This window comes from Somniosus microcephalus, chromosome 16 (assembly GCF_052327205.1).
Source record: "Somniosus microcephalus isolate GS21.2 chromosome 16, FLI_Smic_1.0, whole genome shotgun sequence".
Lineage (NCBI taxonomy): Eukaryota > Metazoa > Chordata > Chondrichthyes > Squaliformes > Somniosidae > Somniosus > Somniosus microcephalus.
The window spans coordinates 8,037,927-8,052,253 of NC_141002.1; the positions used below are offsets into that span (position 1 = coordinate 8,037,927).

Here is a 14,327-nt window from a genome sequence, read left to right on the forward strand (position 1 = left end):
CCCCTCTCACCCAAGTCCCAGCAATGTCTCCACCTCTCCCCCCCGCACACCCCAGTCCCAGCAATGTCTCCACCCATAGCCGTTCTCCCCCTCTCTCCCAATTTCAGTAATGTCTCCATCCATTGTCAGATCTTTCTGATCCTACAATAATTCTCCACACCACTACAAAAGAAACAACAGAAACAGGCAGAAAAACGAGGCAACAGAGGAAATTGAAGTGAGTGAGAATTCTTTATCATCAGTTGAATATTGGTGAAGGCTCAACCTCTGCTAAGAGCAGTTTGGGGTCAGTTTGTGCTGATGGGTCTGTCTCTCCTGCTGTTGACTACCTCAGGGTGTCCCCACCCCACTCATTATGTCCAAGGCTCCAGTTTCAATGAATGGAGCAGAGTCCCCAGACCGGCAGACGGTGGATGCTAGAGACTGTCTGGCCCACTGAAGGACAGCACACATCGTGTCTGTTGCTAATTCAGTGCTGGTACCGTGTGGGATTCTTCACACCTTCCCCTCACTCACCAGCCTACGCTGCATACTTAGCCAATTGGCATTGATCTAGGGGAACGTTGCCCCCATCAATGACATGTTCTTCACGTGTTCCTCTATGTTCTCGTAATCATCAGATTCGGACTCCGACGTCTCCCCTGAGGCCTGGGTTGAGGCCTTGGGTTCCTCACTCTTGCCCTGTGTCTGGGGTCTTGTTTTCCGATTGGCCTTCTTGATGCTGAATTCTTTGGGAAGAAAGGCTCCGCCTCCTCTGTGACTCAGGATGTCATGGCTTGGTGGCTGATTTTGGGCAGCTGCAACATGAGGTCAAACGTTATACAACAACAACTTGCAGTTATATAGCAACTTTAACCTTGTAAAACATTCCAAGGCGCTTCACACGAACATAACATGGAAGGCCCCAGTAAACCTGGCCACCCTCTCCCATTCACTCAACAGGGAGTAAGGGAAAGCAGGTTCTTGCTATGGATATTAGGATGATCCCATCTCCATAGAATCCTCTTGCTATCCAGCCTGAGAAAATGGTGGTTCATCTCACGACCAGGCCAAAATGTGTGTGTGTGTGTGTGTGTGGGGTGGGGGAGGGGAGGGAGGGAGGGGGGGTTAAGGGGGTAGGTTGGGGGGGGGGGAGGGGGGGTTGTTCCCCTGAACCCCACACCCACTGCCAATCCCCAGTGCCCCCCTGAACCCCACACCTACTGCCATTCCCCAGTGCCCCCCTGAACCCCACACCCGCTGCCAATCCCCACACTGTCCCCTGAACCCCACACCCACTGCCAATCCCCATACTGACCCCTGAACCCCACACCCGCTGCCAATCCCCACACTGTCCCCTGAACCCCACACACGCTGCCAATCCCCATACTGTCCCCTGAACCCCACACCCGCTGCCAATCCCCATACTGTCCCCTGAACCCCACACCCACTGCCATTCCCCAGTGCCCCCCTGAACCCCACACACACTGCCAATCCCCATACTGTACCCTGAACCCCACACCCACTGCCAATCCCCATACTGTACCCTGAACCCCACACCCACTGCCAATCCCCATACTGTCCCCTGAACCCCACACCCACTGCCAATCCCCATACTGTCCCCTGAACCTCACACCCACTGCCAATCCCCATACTGTCCCCCTGAACCCCACACCCACTGCCAATCCCCAGACTGTCCCCTGAACCCCACACCCACTGCCAATCCCCATACTGTCCCCTGAACCCCACACCCACTGCCAATCCCCATACTGTCCCCTGAACCCCACACCCACTGCCAATCCCCGCACTCTCCCCTGAACCCCACACCCACTGCCAATCCCCATACTGTCCCCTGAACCCCACACCCACTGCCAATCCCCATACTGTCCCCTGAACCCCACACCCACTGCCAATCCCCATACTGTCCCCTGAACCCCACACCCACTGCCAATCCCCATACTGTCCCCTGAACCCCACACCCACTGCCAATCCCCAGACTGTCCCCTGAACCCCACACCCACTGCCAATCCGCATACTGTCCCCTGAACCCCAGACCCACTGCCAATCCCCATACTGTCCCCTGAACCCCACACCCACTGCCAATCCCCATACTGTCCCCTGAACCCCACACCCACTGCCAATCCCCATACTGTCCCCTGAACCCCACACCCACTGCCAATCCCCATACTGTCCCCCTGAACCCCACACCCACTGCCAATCCCCATACTGTCCCCTGAACCCCACACCCGCTGCCAATCCCCATACTGTCCCCTGAACCCCACACCCACTGCCAATCCCCATACTGTCCCCTGAACCCCACACCCACTGCCAATCCCCATACTGTCCCCCTGAACCCCACACCCACTGCCAATCCCCATACTGTCCCCTGAACCCCACACCCACTGCCAATCCCCATACTGTCCCCTGAACCCCACACCCACTGCCAATCCCCATACTGTCCCCTGAACCCGACACCCACTGCCAATCCCCATACTGTCCCCTGAACCCCACACCCACTGCCAATCCCCATACTGTCCCCTGAACCCCAGGCCCACTGCCAATCCCCATACTGTCCCCTGAACCCCACACCCACTGCCAATCCCCATACTGTCCCCTGAACCTCACACCCACTGCCAATCCCCATACTGTCCCCTGAACCCCACACCCACTGCCAATCCCCATACTGTCCCCTGAACTCCACACCCACTGCCAATCCCCATACTGTCCCCTGAACCTCACACCCACTGCCAATCCCCATACTGTCCCCCTGAACCCCACACCCACTGCCAATCCCCATACTGTCCCCTGAACCCCACACCCACTGCCAATCCCCATACTGTCCCCTGAACCCGACACCCACTGCCAATCCCCATACTGTCCCCTGAACCCCAGGCCCACTGCCAATCCCCATACTGTCCCCTGAACCCCACACCCACTGCCAATCCCCATACTGTCCCCTGCACCCCACACCCACTGCCAATCCCCATACTGTCCCCCTGAACCCCACACCCACTGCCAATCCCCATACTGTCCCCTGAACCCCACACCCACTGCCAATCCCCATACTGTCCCCTGAACCCCAGGCCCACTGCCAATCCCCATACTGTCCCCCTGAACCCCACACTCACTGCCAATCCCCATACTGTCCCCTGAACCCCACACCCACTGCCAATCCCCATACTGTCCTCTGAACCCCACACCCACTGCCAATCCCCATACTGTCCCCTGAACCCCACACCCACTGCCAATCCCCATACTGTCCCCTGAACCCCACACCCACTGCCAATCCCCATACTGTCCCCTGAACCCCACACCCACTGCCAATCCGCATACTGTCCCCTGAACCCCACACCCACTGCCAATCCCCATACTGTCCTCTGAACCCCACACCCACTGCCAATCCCCATACTGTCCCCTGAACCCCACACCCACTGCCAATTCCCATACTGTCCCCTGAACCCCACACCCACTGCCAATCCCCATACTGTCCCCTGAACCCCACACCCACTGCCAATCCCCGTACTGTGCCCTGAACCCCACACCCACTGCCAATCCCCGTACTGTCCCCTGAACCCCACACCCACTGTCAATCCCCATACTGTCCCCTGAACCCCACACCCACTGCCAATCCCCGTACTGTGCCCTGAACCCCACACCCACTGCCAATCCCCGTACTGTCCCCTGAACCCCACACCCACTGTCAATCCCCATACTGTCCCCTGAACCCCACACACACTGTCAATCCCCATACTGTCCCCTGAACCCCACACCCACTGCCAATCCCCGTACTGTGCCCTGAACCCCACACCCACTGCCAATCCCCGTACTGTGCCCTGAACCCCACACCCACTGCCAATCCCCGTACTGTCCCCTGAACCCCACACCCACTGCCAATCCCCATACTGTCCCCCTGAACCCCACACCCACTGCCAATCCCCATACTGTCCCCCTGAATCCCACACCCACTGCCAATCCCCATACTGTCCCCTGAACCTCACACCCACTGCCAATCCCCATACGGTCCCCTGAACCCCACACCCACTGCCAATCCCCATACTGTCCGCTGAACCCCACACCCACTGCCAATCCCCATACTGTCCCCTGAAACCCACACCCACTGCCAATCCCCATACTGTCCCCTGAATCCCACACCCACTGCCAATCCCCATACTGTCCCCTGAACCCCACACCCACTGCCAATCCCCATACTGTCCCCTGAACCCCACACCCACTGCCAATCCCCATACTGTCCTCTGAACCTCACACCCACTGCCAATCCCCATACTGTCCCCTGAACCCCACACCCACTGCCAATCCCCATACTGCCCCCTGAACCCCACACCCACTGCCAATCCCCATACTGTCCTCTGAACCCCACACCCACTGCCAATCCCCATACTGTCCCCTGAACCCCACACCCACTGCCAATCCCCATACTGCCCCCTGAACCCCACACCCACTGCCAATCCCCATACTGTCCCCTGAACCCCACACCCACTGTCAATCCCCATACTGTCCCCTGAACCCCACACCCACTGCCAATCCCCGTACTGTGCCCTGAACCCCACACCCACTGCCAATCCCCATACGGTCCCCTGAACCCCACACCCACTGCCAATCCCCATACTGTCCCCTGAACCCCACACCCACTGCCAATCCCCATACTGTCCCCTGAACCCCACACCCACTGCCAGTCCCCATACTGTCCCCTGAACCCCACACCCACTGCCAATCCCCATACTGTCCCCCTGAACACCACACCCACTGCCAATCCCCATACTGTCCCCTGAACCCCACACCCACTGCCAATCCCCATACTGTCCCACTGAACCCCGCACCCACTGCCAATCCCCATACTGTCCCCTGAACCCCACACCCACTGCCAATCCCCATACTGTCCCACTGAACCCCACACCCACTGCCAATCCCCATACTGTCCCACTGAACCCCACACCCACTGCCAATCCCCATACTGTCCCCTGAACCCCACACCCACTGCCAATCCCCATACTGTCCCCTGAACCCCACACCCACTGCCAATCCCCATACTGTCCCCCTGAACCCCACACCCACTGCCAATCCCCATACTGTCCCCCTGAATCCCACACCCACTGCCAATCCCCATACTGTCCCCTGAACCCCACACCCACTGCCAATCCCCATACTGTCCTCTGAACCCCACACCCACTGCCAATCCCCATACTGTCCCCTGAACCCCAGGCCCACTGCCAATCCCCATACTGTCCCCTGAACCCCACACCCACTGCCAATCCCCATACTGTGCCCTGAACCCCACACCCACTGCCAATCCCCATACTGACCCCTGAACCCCACACCCACTGCCAATCCCCATACTGTCCCCTGAACCCCACACCCACTGTCAATCCCCATACTGTCCCCTGAACCCCACACCCACTGTCAATCCCCATACTGTCCCCTGAACCCCACACCCACTGCCAAGCCCCATACTGTCCCCTGAACCCCACACCCACTGCCAATCCCCATACTGTGCCCTGAACCCCACACCCACTGCCAATCCCCATACTGTCCCCTGAACCCCACACCCACTGCCAATCCCCATACTGTCCCCTGAACCCCACACCCACTGCCAATCCCCATACTGTCCCCTGAACCCCACTCCCACTGCCAATCCCCATACTGTCCCCTGAACCCCACACCCACTGCCAATCCCCATACTGACCCCTGAACCCCACACCCACTGCCAATCCCCATACTGTCCCCTGAACCCCACTCCCACTGCCAATCCCCATACTGTCCCCTGAACCCCACTCCCACTGCCAATCCCCATACTGTCCCCTGAACCCCACACCCACTGCCAATCCCCATACTGTCCCCTGAACCCCACTCCCACTGCCAATCCCCATACTGTCCCCTGAACACCACACCCACTGCCAATCCCCATACTGTCCCCTGAACCCCACACCCACTGCCAATCCCCATACTGTCCCCCTGAACCCCACACCCACTGCCAATCCCCATAGTGTCCCCTGAACCCCACACCCACTGCCAATCCCCATACTGTCCCCTGAACCCCACACCCACTGCCAATCCCCATACTGTCCCCTGAACCCGACACCCACTGCCAATCCCCATACTGTCCCCTGAACCCCACACCCACTGCCAATCCCCATACTGTCCCCTGAACCCCACACCCACTGCCAATCCCCATACTGTCCCCTGAACCCCACACCCACTGCCAATCCCCATACTGTCCCCTGAACCCCACACCCACTGCCAATCCCCATACTGTCCCCTGAACCCGACACCCACTGCCAATCCCCATACTGTCCCCTGAACCCCACACCCACTGCCAATCCCCATACTGTCCCCTGAACCTCACACCCACTGCCAATCCCCACACTGTCCCCTGAACCCCACACCCACTGCCAATCCCCATACTGTCCCCTGAACCCCACACCCACTGCCAATCCCCACACTGTCCCCTGAACCCCACACCCACTGCCAATCCCCACACTGTGCCCTGAACCCCACACCCACTGCCAATCCCCGTACTGTCCCCTGAACCCCACACCCACTGCCAATCCCCGTACTGTCCCCTGAACCCCACACCCACTGCCAATCCCCATACTGTCCCCTGAACCCCACACCCACTGCCAATCCCCATACTGTCCCCTGAACCCCACACCCACTGCCAATCCCCATACTGTCCCCTGAACCCCACACCCACTGCCAATCCCCATACTGTCCCCTGAACCCCAGGCCCACTGCCAATCCCCATACTGTCCCCCTGAACCCCACACCCACTGCCAATCCCCATACTGTCCCCTGAACCCCACACCCACTGCCAATCCCCATACTGTCCTCTGAACCCCACACCCACTGCCAATCCCCATACTGTCCCCTGAACCCCACACCCACTGCCAATCCCCATACTGTCCCCTGAACCCCACACCCACTGCCAATCCCCATACTGTCCCCTGAACCCCACACCCACTGCCAATCCCCATACTGTCCCCTGAACCCCACACCCACTGCCAATCCCCATACTGTCCCCTGAACCCCACACCCACTGCCAATCCCCATACTGTCCTCTGAACCCCACACCCACTGTCAATCCCCATACTGTCCCCTGAACCCCACACCCACTGCCAATCCCCGTACTGTGCCCTGAACCCCACACCCACTGCCAATCCCCGTACTGTCCCCTGAACCCCACACCCACTGTCAATCCCCATACTGTCCCCTGAACCCCACACCCACTGCCAATCCCCATACTGTCCCCTGAACCCCACACCCACTGTCAATCCCCATACTGTCCTCTGAACCCCACACCCACTGCCAATCCCCATACTGTCCCCTGAACCCCACACACACTGTCAATCCCCATACTGTCCCCTGAACCCCACACCCACTGCCAATCCCCGTACTGTGCCCTGAACCCCACACCCACTGCCAATCCCCGTACTGTGCCCTGAACCCCACACCCACTGCCAATCCCCATACTGTCCCCTGAACCCCACACCCACTGTCAATCCCCATACTGTCCCCTGAACCCCACACCCACTGCCAATCCCCATACTGTCCCCTGAACCTCACACCCACTGCCAATCCCCATACGGTCCCCTGAACCCCACACCCACTGCCAATCCCCATACTGTCCCCTGAACCCCACACCCACTGCCAATCCCCATACTGTCCCCTGAAACCCACACCCACTGCCAATCCCCATACTGTCCCCTGAATCCCACACCCACTGCCAATCCCCATACTGTCCTCTGAACCCCACACCCACTGCCAATCCCCATACTGTCCCCTGAACCCCACACCCACTGCCAATCCCCATACTGTCCTCTGAACCCCACACCCACTGCCAATCCCCATACTGTCCCCTGAACCCCACACCCACTGCCAATCCCCATACTGTCCTCTGAACCCCACACCCACTGCCAATCCCCATACTGTCCCCTGAACCCCACACCCACTGTCAATCCCCATACTGTCCCCTGAACCCCACACCCACTGCCAATCCCCGTACTGTGCCCTGAACCCCACACCCACTGCCAATCCCCATACGGTCCCCTGAACCCCACACCCACTGCCAATCCCCATACTGTCCCCTGAACCCCACACCCACTGCCAATCCCCATACTGTCCCCTGAACCCCACACCCACTGCCAGTCCCCATACTGTCCCCTGAACCCCACACCCACTGCCAATCCCCATACTGTCCCCCTGAACACCACACCCACTGCCAATCCCCATACTGTCCCCTGAACCCCACACCCATTGCCAATCCCCATACTGTCCCACTGAACCCCACACCCACTGCCAATCCCCATACTGTCCCCTGAACCCCACACCCACTGCCAATCCCCATACTGTCCCACTGAACCCCACACCCACTGCCAATCCCCATACTGTCCCACTGAACCCCACACCCACTGCCAATCCCCATACTGTCCCCTGAACCCCACACCCACTGCCAATCCCCATACTGTCCCCTGAACCCCACACCCACTGCCAATCCCCATACTGTCCCCCTGAACCCCACACCCACTGCCAATCCCCATACTGTCCCCCTGAATCCCACACCCACTGCCAATCCCCATACTGTCCCCTGAACCCCACACCCACTGCCAATCCCCATACTGTCCCCTGAACCCCACACCCACTGCCAATCCCCATACTGTCCCCTGAACCCCAGGCCCACTGCCAATCCCCATACTGTCCCCTGAACCCCACACCCACTGCCAATCCCCATACTGTGCCCTGAACCCCACACCCACTGCCAATCCCCATACTGACCCCTGAACCCCACACCCACTGCCAATCCCCATACTGTCCCCTGAACCCCACACCCACTGTCAATCCCCATACTGTCCCCTGAACCCCACACCCACTGCCAATCCCCATACTGTCCCCTGAACCCCACACCCACTGCCAATCCCCATACTGTGCCCTGAACCCCACACCCACTGCCAATCCCCATACTGTCCCCTGAACCCCACACCCACTGCCAATCCCCATACTGTCCCCTGAACCCCACACCCACTGCCAATCCCCATACTGTCCCCTGAACCCCACTCCCACTGCCAAACGCCATACTGTCCCCTGAACACCACACCCACTGCCAATCCCCATACTGTCCCCCTGAACCCCACTCCCACTGCCAATCCCCATACTGTCCCCTGAACCCCACACCCACTGCCAATCCCCATACTGTCCCCCTGAACCCCACACCCACTGCCAATCCCCATAGTGTCCCCTGAACCCCACACCCACTGCCAATCCCCATACTGTCCCCTGAACCTCACACCCACTGCCAATCCCCACACTGTCCCCTGAACCCCACACCCACTGCCAATCCCCATACTGTCCCCTGAACCCCACACCCACTGCCAATCCCCATACTGTCCCCTGAACCCCACACCCACTGCCAATCCCCATACTGTGCCCTGAACCCCACACCCACTGCCAATCCCCATACTGTCCCCTGAACCCCACACCCACTGCCAATCCCCGTACTGTCCCCTGAACCCCACACCCACTGCCAATCCCCATACTGTCCCCTGAACCCCACACCCACTGCCAATCCCCATACTGTCCCCTGAACCCCACACCCACTGCCAATCCCCATACTGTCCCCTGAACCCCACACCCACTGCCAATCCCCATACTGTGCCCTGAACCCCACACCCACTGCCAATCCCCATACTGTCCCCTGAACCCCACACCCACTGCCAATCCCCCGTACTGTCCCCTGAACCCCACACCCACTGCCAATCCCCATACTGTCCCCTGAACCCCACACCCACTGCCAATCCCCATACTGTCCCCTGAACCCGACACCCACTGCCAATCCCCATACTGTCCCCTGAACCCCAGGCCCACTGCCAATCCCCATACTGTCCCCTGAACCCCACACCCACTGCCAATCCCCATACTGTCCCCTGAACCTCACACCCACTGCCAATCCCCATACTGTCCCCTGAACCCCACACCCACTGCCAATCCCCATACTGTCCCCTGAACTCCACACCCACTGACAATCCCCATACTGTCCCCTGAACCTCACACCCACTGCCAATCCCCATACTGTCCCCCTGAACCCCACACCCACTGCCAATCCCCATACTGTCCCCTGAACCCCACACCCACTGCCAATCCCCATACTGTCCCCTGAACCCCACACCCACTGCCAATCCCCATACTGTCCCCTGAACCCGACACCCACTGCCAATCCCCATACTGTCCCCTGAACCCCAGGCCCACTGCCAATCCCCATACTGTCCCCTGAACCCCACACCCACTGCCAATCCCCATACTGTCCCCTGCAACCCACACCCACTGCCAATCCCCATACTGTCCCCCTGAACCCCACACCCACTGCCAATCCCCATACTGTCCCCTGAACCCCACACCCACTGCCAATCCCCATACTGTCCCCTGAACCCCAGGCCCACTGCCAATCCCCATACTGTCCCCCTGAACCCCACACCCACTGCCAATCCCCATACTGTCCCCTGAACCCCACACCCACTGCCAATCCCCATACTGTCCCCTGAACCCCACACCCACTGCCAATCCCCATACTGTCCCCTGAACCCCACACCCACTGCCAATCCCCATACTGTCCTCTGAACCCCACACCCACTGCCAATCCCCATACTGTCCCCTGAACCCCACACCCACTGCCAATCCCCATACTGTCCCCTGAACCCCACACCCACTGCCAATCCCCATACTGTCCCCTGAACCCCACACCCACTGCCAATCCCCATACTGTCCCCTGAAGCCCACACCCACTGCCAATCCCCATACTGTCCCCTGAACCCCACACCCACTGCCAATCCCCATACTGTCCCCTGAACCCCACACCCACTGCCAATCCCCATACTGTCCCCTGAACCCCACACCCACTGCCAATCCCCATACTGTCCCCTGAACCCCACACCCACTGCCAATCCCCATACTGTCCCCTGAACCCCACACCCACTGCCAATCCCCATACTGTCCCCTGAACCCCACTCCCACTGCCAATCCCCATAGTGTCCCCTGAACCCCACACCCACTGCCAATCCCCATACTGCCCCCTGAACCCCACACCCACTGCCGATCCCCATACTGTCCCCTGAACCCCACACCCACTGCCAATCCCCATACTGTCCCCTGAACCCCACACCCACTGCCAATCCCCATACGGTCCCCTGAACCCCACACCCACTGCCAATCCCCATACTGCCCCCTGAACCCCACACCCACTGCCAATCCCCATACTGTCCCCTGAACCCCACACCCACTGCCAATCCCCATACTGTCCTCTGAACCCCACACCCACTGCCAATCCCCATACTGTCCCCTGAACCCCACACCCACTGCCAATCCCCATACTGTCCCCCTGAACCCCACTCCCACTGCCAATCCCCATACTGTCCCCTGAACCCCACACCCACTGCCAATCTCCATACTGTCCCCCTGAACCCCACACCCACTGCCAGTCCCCATACTGTCCCCTGAACCCCACACCCACTGCCAATCCCCATACTGTCCCCCTGAACCCCACTCCCACTGCCAATCCCCATACTGTCCCCTGAACCCCAGACCCACTGCCAATCTCCATACTGTCCCCCTGAACCCCACACCCACTGCCAGTCCCCATACTGTCCCCTGAACCCCACACCCACTGCCAATCCCCATACTGTCCCCTGAACCCCACACCCACTGCCAATCCCCATACTGTCCCCTGAACCCCACACCCACTGCCAATCCCCATACTGTCCCCTGAACCCCACACCCACTGACAATCCCCATACTGTCCCCTGAACCCCACACCCACGGCCAATCCCCACACTGTCCCCTGAACCCCACACCCACTGCCAATCCCCATACTGTCCCCTGATCCCCACACCCACTGCCAGTCCCCATACTGTCCCCTGAACCCCACACCCACTGACAATCCCCATACTGTCCCCTGAACCCCACACCCACTGACAATCCCCATACTGTCCCCTGAACCCCACACCCACTGACAATCCCCATACTGTGCCCTGAACCCCACATCCACTGCCAATCCCCGTACTGACCCCTGAACCCCACACCCACTGCCAATCCCCGTACTGACCCCTGAACCCCACACCCACTGCCAATCCCCGTACTGTCCCCCTGAACCCCACACCCACTGCCAATCCCCATACGGTCCCCTGAACCCCACACCCACTGCCAATCTCCATACTGTCCCCTGAACCTCACACCCACTGCAATCCCCGCCCCGCGCCCCCAGTACTGCCGCATTCCCCATCTCCCCAGGGAATATGGCACCTAGTGCCAATCCCAGTACTGCCCCATTCTGCTCCACCTCTCGTAGGGGTCATCCCACCTCATGCTAGACCAGCCTGGCATTACCCAGCTCCCTCAGCAGGTGCTCTCATCTCCCTCTTACCCCCAGGTATGATTGGCTGCATCAGTCGGTTCAGCTGCACATTCCACCGTTTAACGTAACGACTTGCTCGTCTCCGCTTCTTCTCCGCCACCTGAGGAGAAGAGAAAACGTCAACATGGCTGCTCTCGTCCTTCACCACCCCATTCTCCGACAGCGAGGTAAAGCTCCCTGCAGCAGACAAACCTGAGGGGAGTTGACCACAAGTCACCAGCGTCCCATAGCAGAAAATACAGGCATTAGAAGGTAAATCCCACAATACCACAGTCAGCATGAGGAGTCACCTGGAGGGAGCACTAGTTGGAGAGTCGGCATTACAGTGTTGGTGCTCACTGTCCGACCTATGCTCCCTTCAGCTGGGAAGGCGAGTTCAGGTGAAATTACCTGAGGACGTCCCTGGAATTTATCCTCCATCACTATCCGTGATGCTTGAGAATTTACTAAGATCCAAACCTTCTAGGAAAGCCTCGCAGAATTGTAGTCTTTACCTGCCCTGGGTGTGTTTGATGGGACAGTGTCCAGTGACCATTACTCTGTATCTAACCCACACACCTGCTCAAGCCAAAACCCTTTCCTATCCTACTCAGTCTAATAGAAACATAGAAACATAGAAGATAGGAGCAGGAGTAGGCCATTCAGCCCCTCGAGCCTGCTCCGCCATTCAATGAGATCATAGCTGATCATCCAAATTCAGTACCCTGTCCCTGCCTTGTCCCCATATCCCTTGATCCCTTTAGCCTTAAGAAATATATCCAACTCCTTCTTGAATATATTTAATGAACTGGCCTCCACCGCCCTCTGTGGCAGAGAATTCCACAGGTTCACCACTCGCTGGGTGAAGAAATTCCTCCTCATTTCAGTCCTAAGTGGCTTACCCCTTATCCTTAGACTATGACCCCTGGTTCTGGACTCCCCGGCCATCAGAAACATCCTTCCTGCATCTAGTCTGTCTAGGCCTGACAGAATTTTATAGGTTTCGATGAGATCCCCTCTCAATCTTCTAAGCTCCAGTGAGTATAAGCCCAATCGACACAATCTCTCCTCATACCTCATTCCTGCCATCCCAGGTATCAGCCTGGTGAATCTTCGCTGCACTCCTTCCATGGCAAGAACGTCCTTCCTCAGATAAGGCGACCAAAACTGCACACAATACTCAAGGTGCGGTCTCACCAAGGCCCTGTACAACTGCAGCAAGACATCCTTGTTCCTGTACTCGAACCCTCTTGCTACGAAGGCCAACATACCATTTGCCTTCTTAACCACCTGCTGCACCTGCATGCTTACCTTCAGCGACTGGTGCACAAGAACACCCAGGTCTCTTTGCATTTCCCCTTCTCCCAATCTATTGCCATTCAAATAATAGTCTGCCTTCCTGTTTTTGCCACCAAAGTGGATAACCTCACATTTATCCACATTATAGTGCATTTGCCATGTTTCTGCCCAATCACCCAACCTGTCCAAATCGTACTGGAGTTTCACGACATCCTCCTCACAGCTTACCCTCCCACCCAGCTTTGTGTCATCTGCAAATTTGGAGATATTACATCCAATTCCCTCGTCCAGATCATTAATATATATTGTGAACAGCTGGGGTCCTAGGACCGATCCTTGCGGTACCCCACTAGTCACTGCCTGCCACTCGGAAAATGACCCGTTTATTCCAACTCTTTGCTTTCTATCCGCCAACCAGTTCTCTATCCAAGCCAATACCTTGGCCTCAATCCCATGTGCCTTAATTTTGCACGCTAATCTCGTGTGGGACCTTATCGAAAGCCTTCTGAAAGTCCAAATACACCACATCCACCGGTTCTCCCTTATCTATTTTACCAGTTGCATCCTCAAAAAATTCCAGTAGATTAGTCAAGCATGATTTACCTTTTGTAAATCCATGTTGACTTTGTCCGATCCTGTCACTGCTTTCCAAGTGCTC

At 58.2% G+C, this 14,327-nt stretch overlaps 1 protein-coding gene across 3 annotated transcripts in view; it reads right to left on the reverse strand.

The window, feature by feature from the left end:
• Positions 1-212: 212 nt before the first annotated feature.
• LOC147105969 (differentially expressed in FDCP 6 homolog) overlaps positions 213-14,327 on the reverse strand; it is a 185,146-nt gene continuing 171,031 nt past the window's right edge. For all 3 annotated transcript variants that reach the window (XM_086008579.1, XM_086008580.1, XM_086008578.1), the window contains 2 exons: positions 12,401-12,491; positions 213-797 (listed from right to left, as the gene is read on the reverse strand). In XM_086008579.1, the coding sequence (XP_085864705.1) occupies positions 553-797; positions 12,401-12,491 (336 nt within the window). In that variant the 3' untranslated portion in view covers positions 213-552. The remainder of the gene's footprint in view (positions 798-12,400; positions 12,492-14,327) is intronic.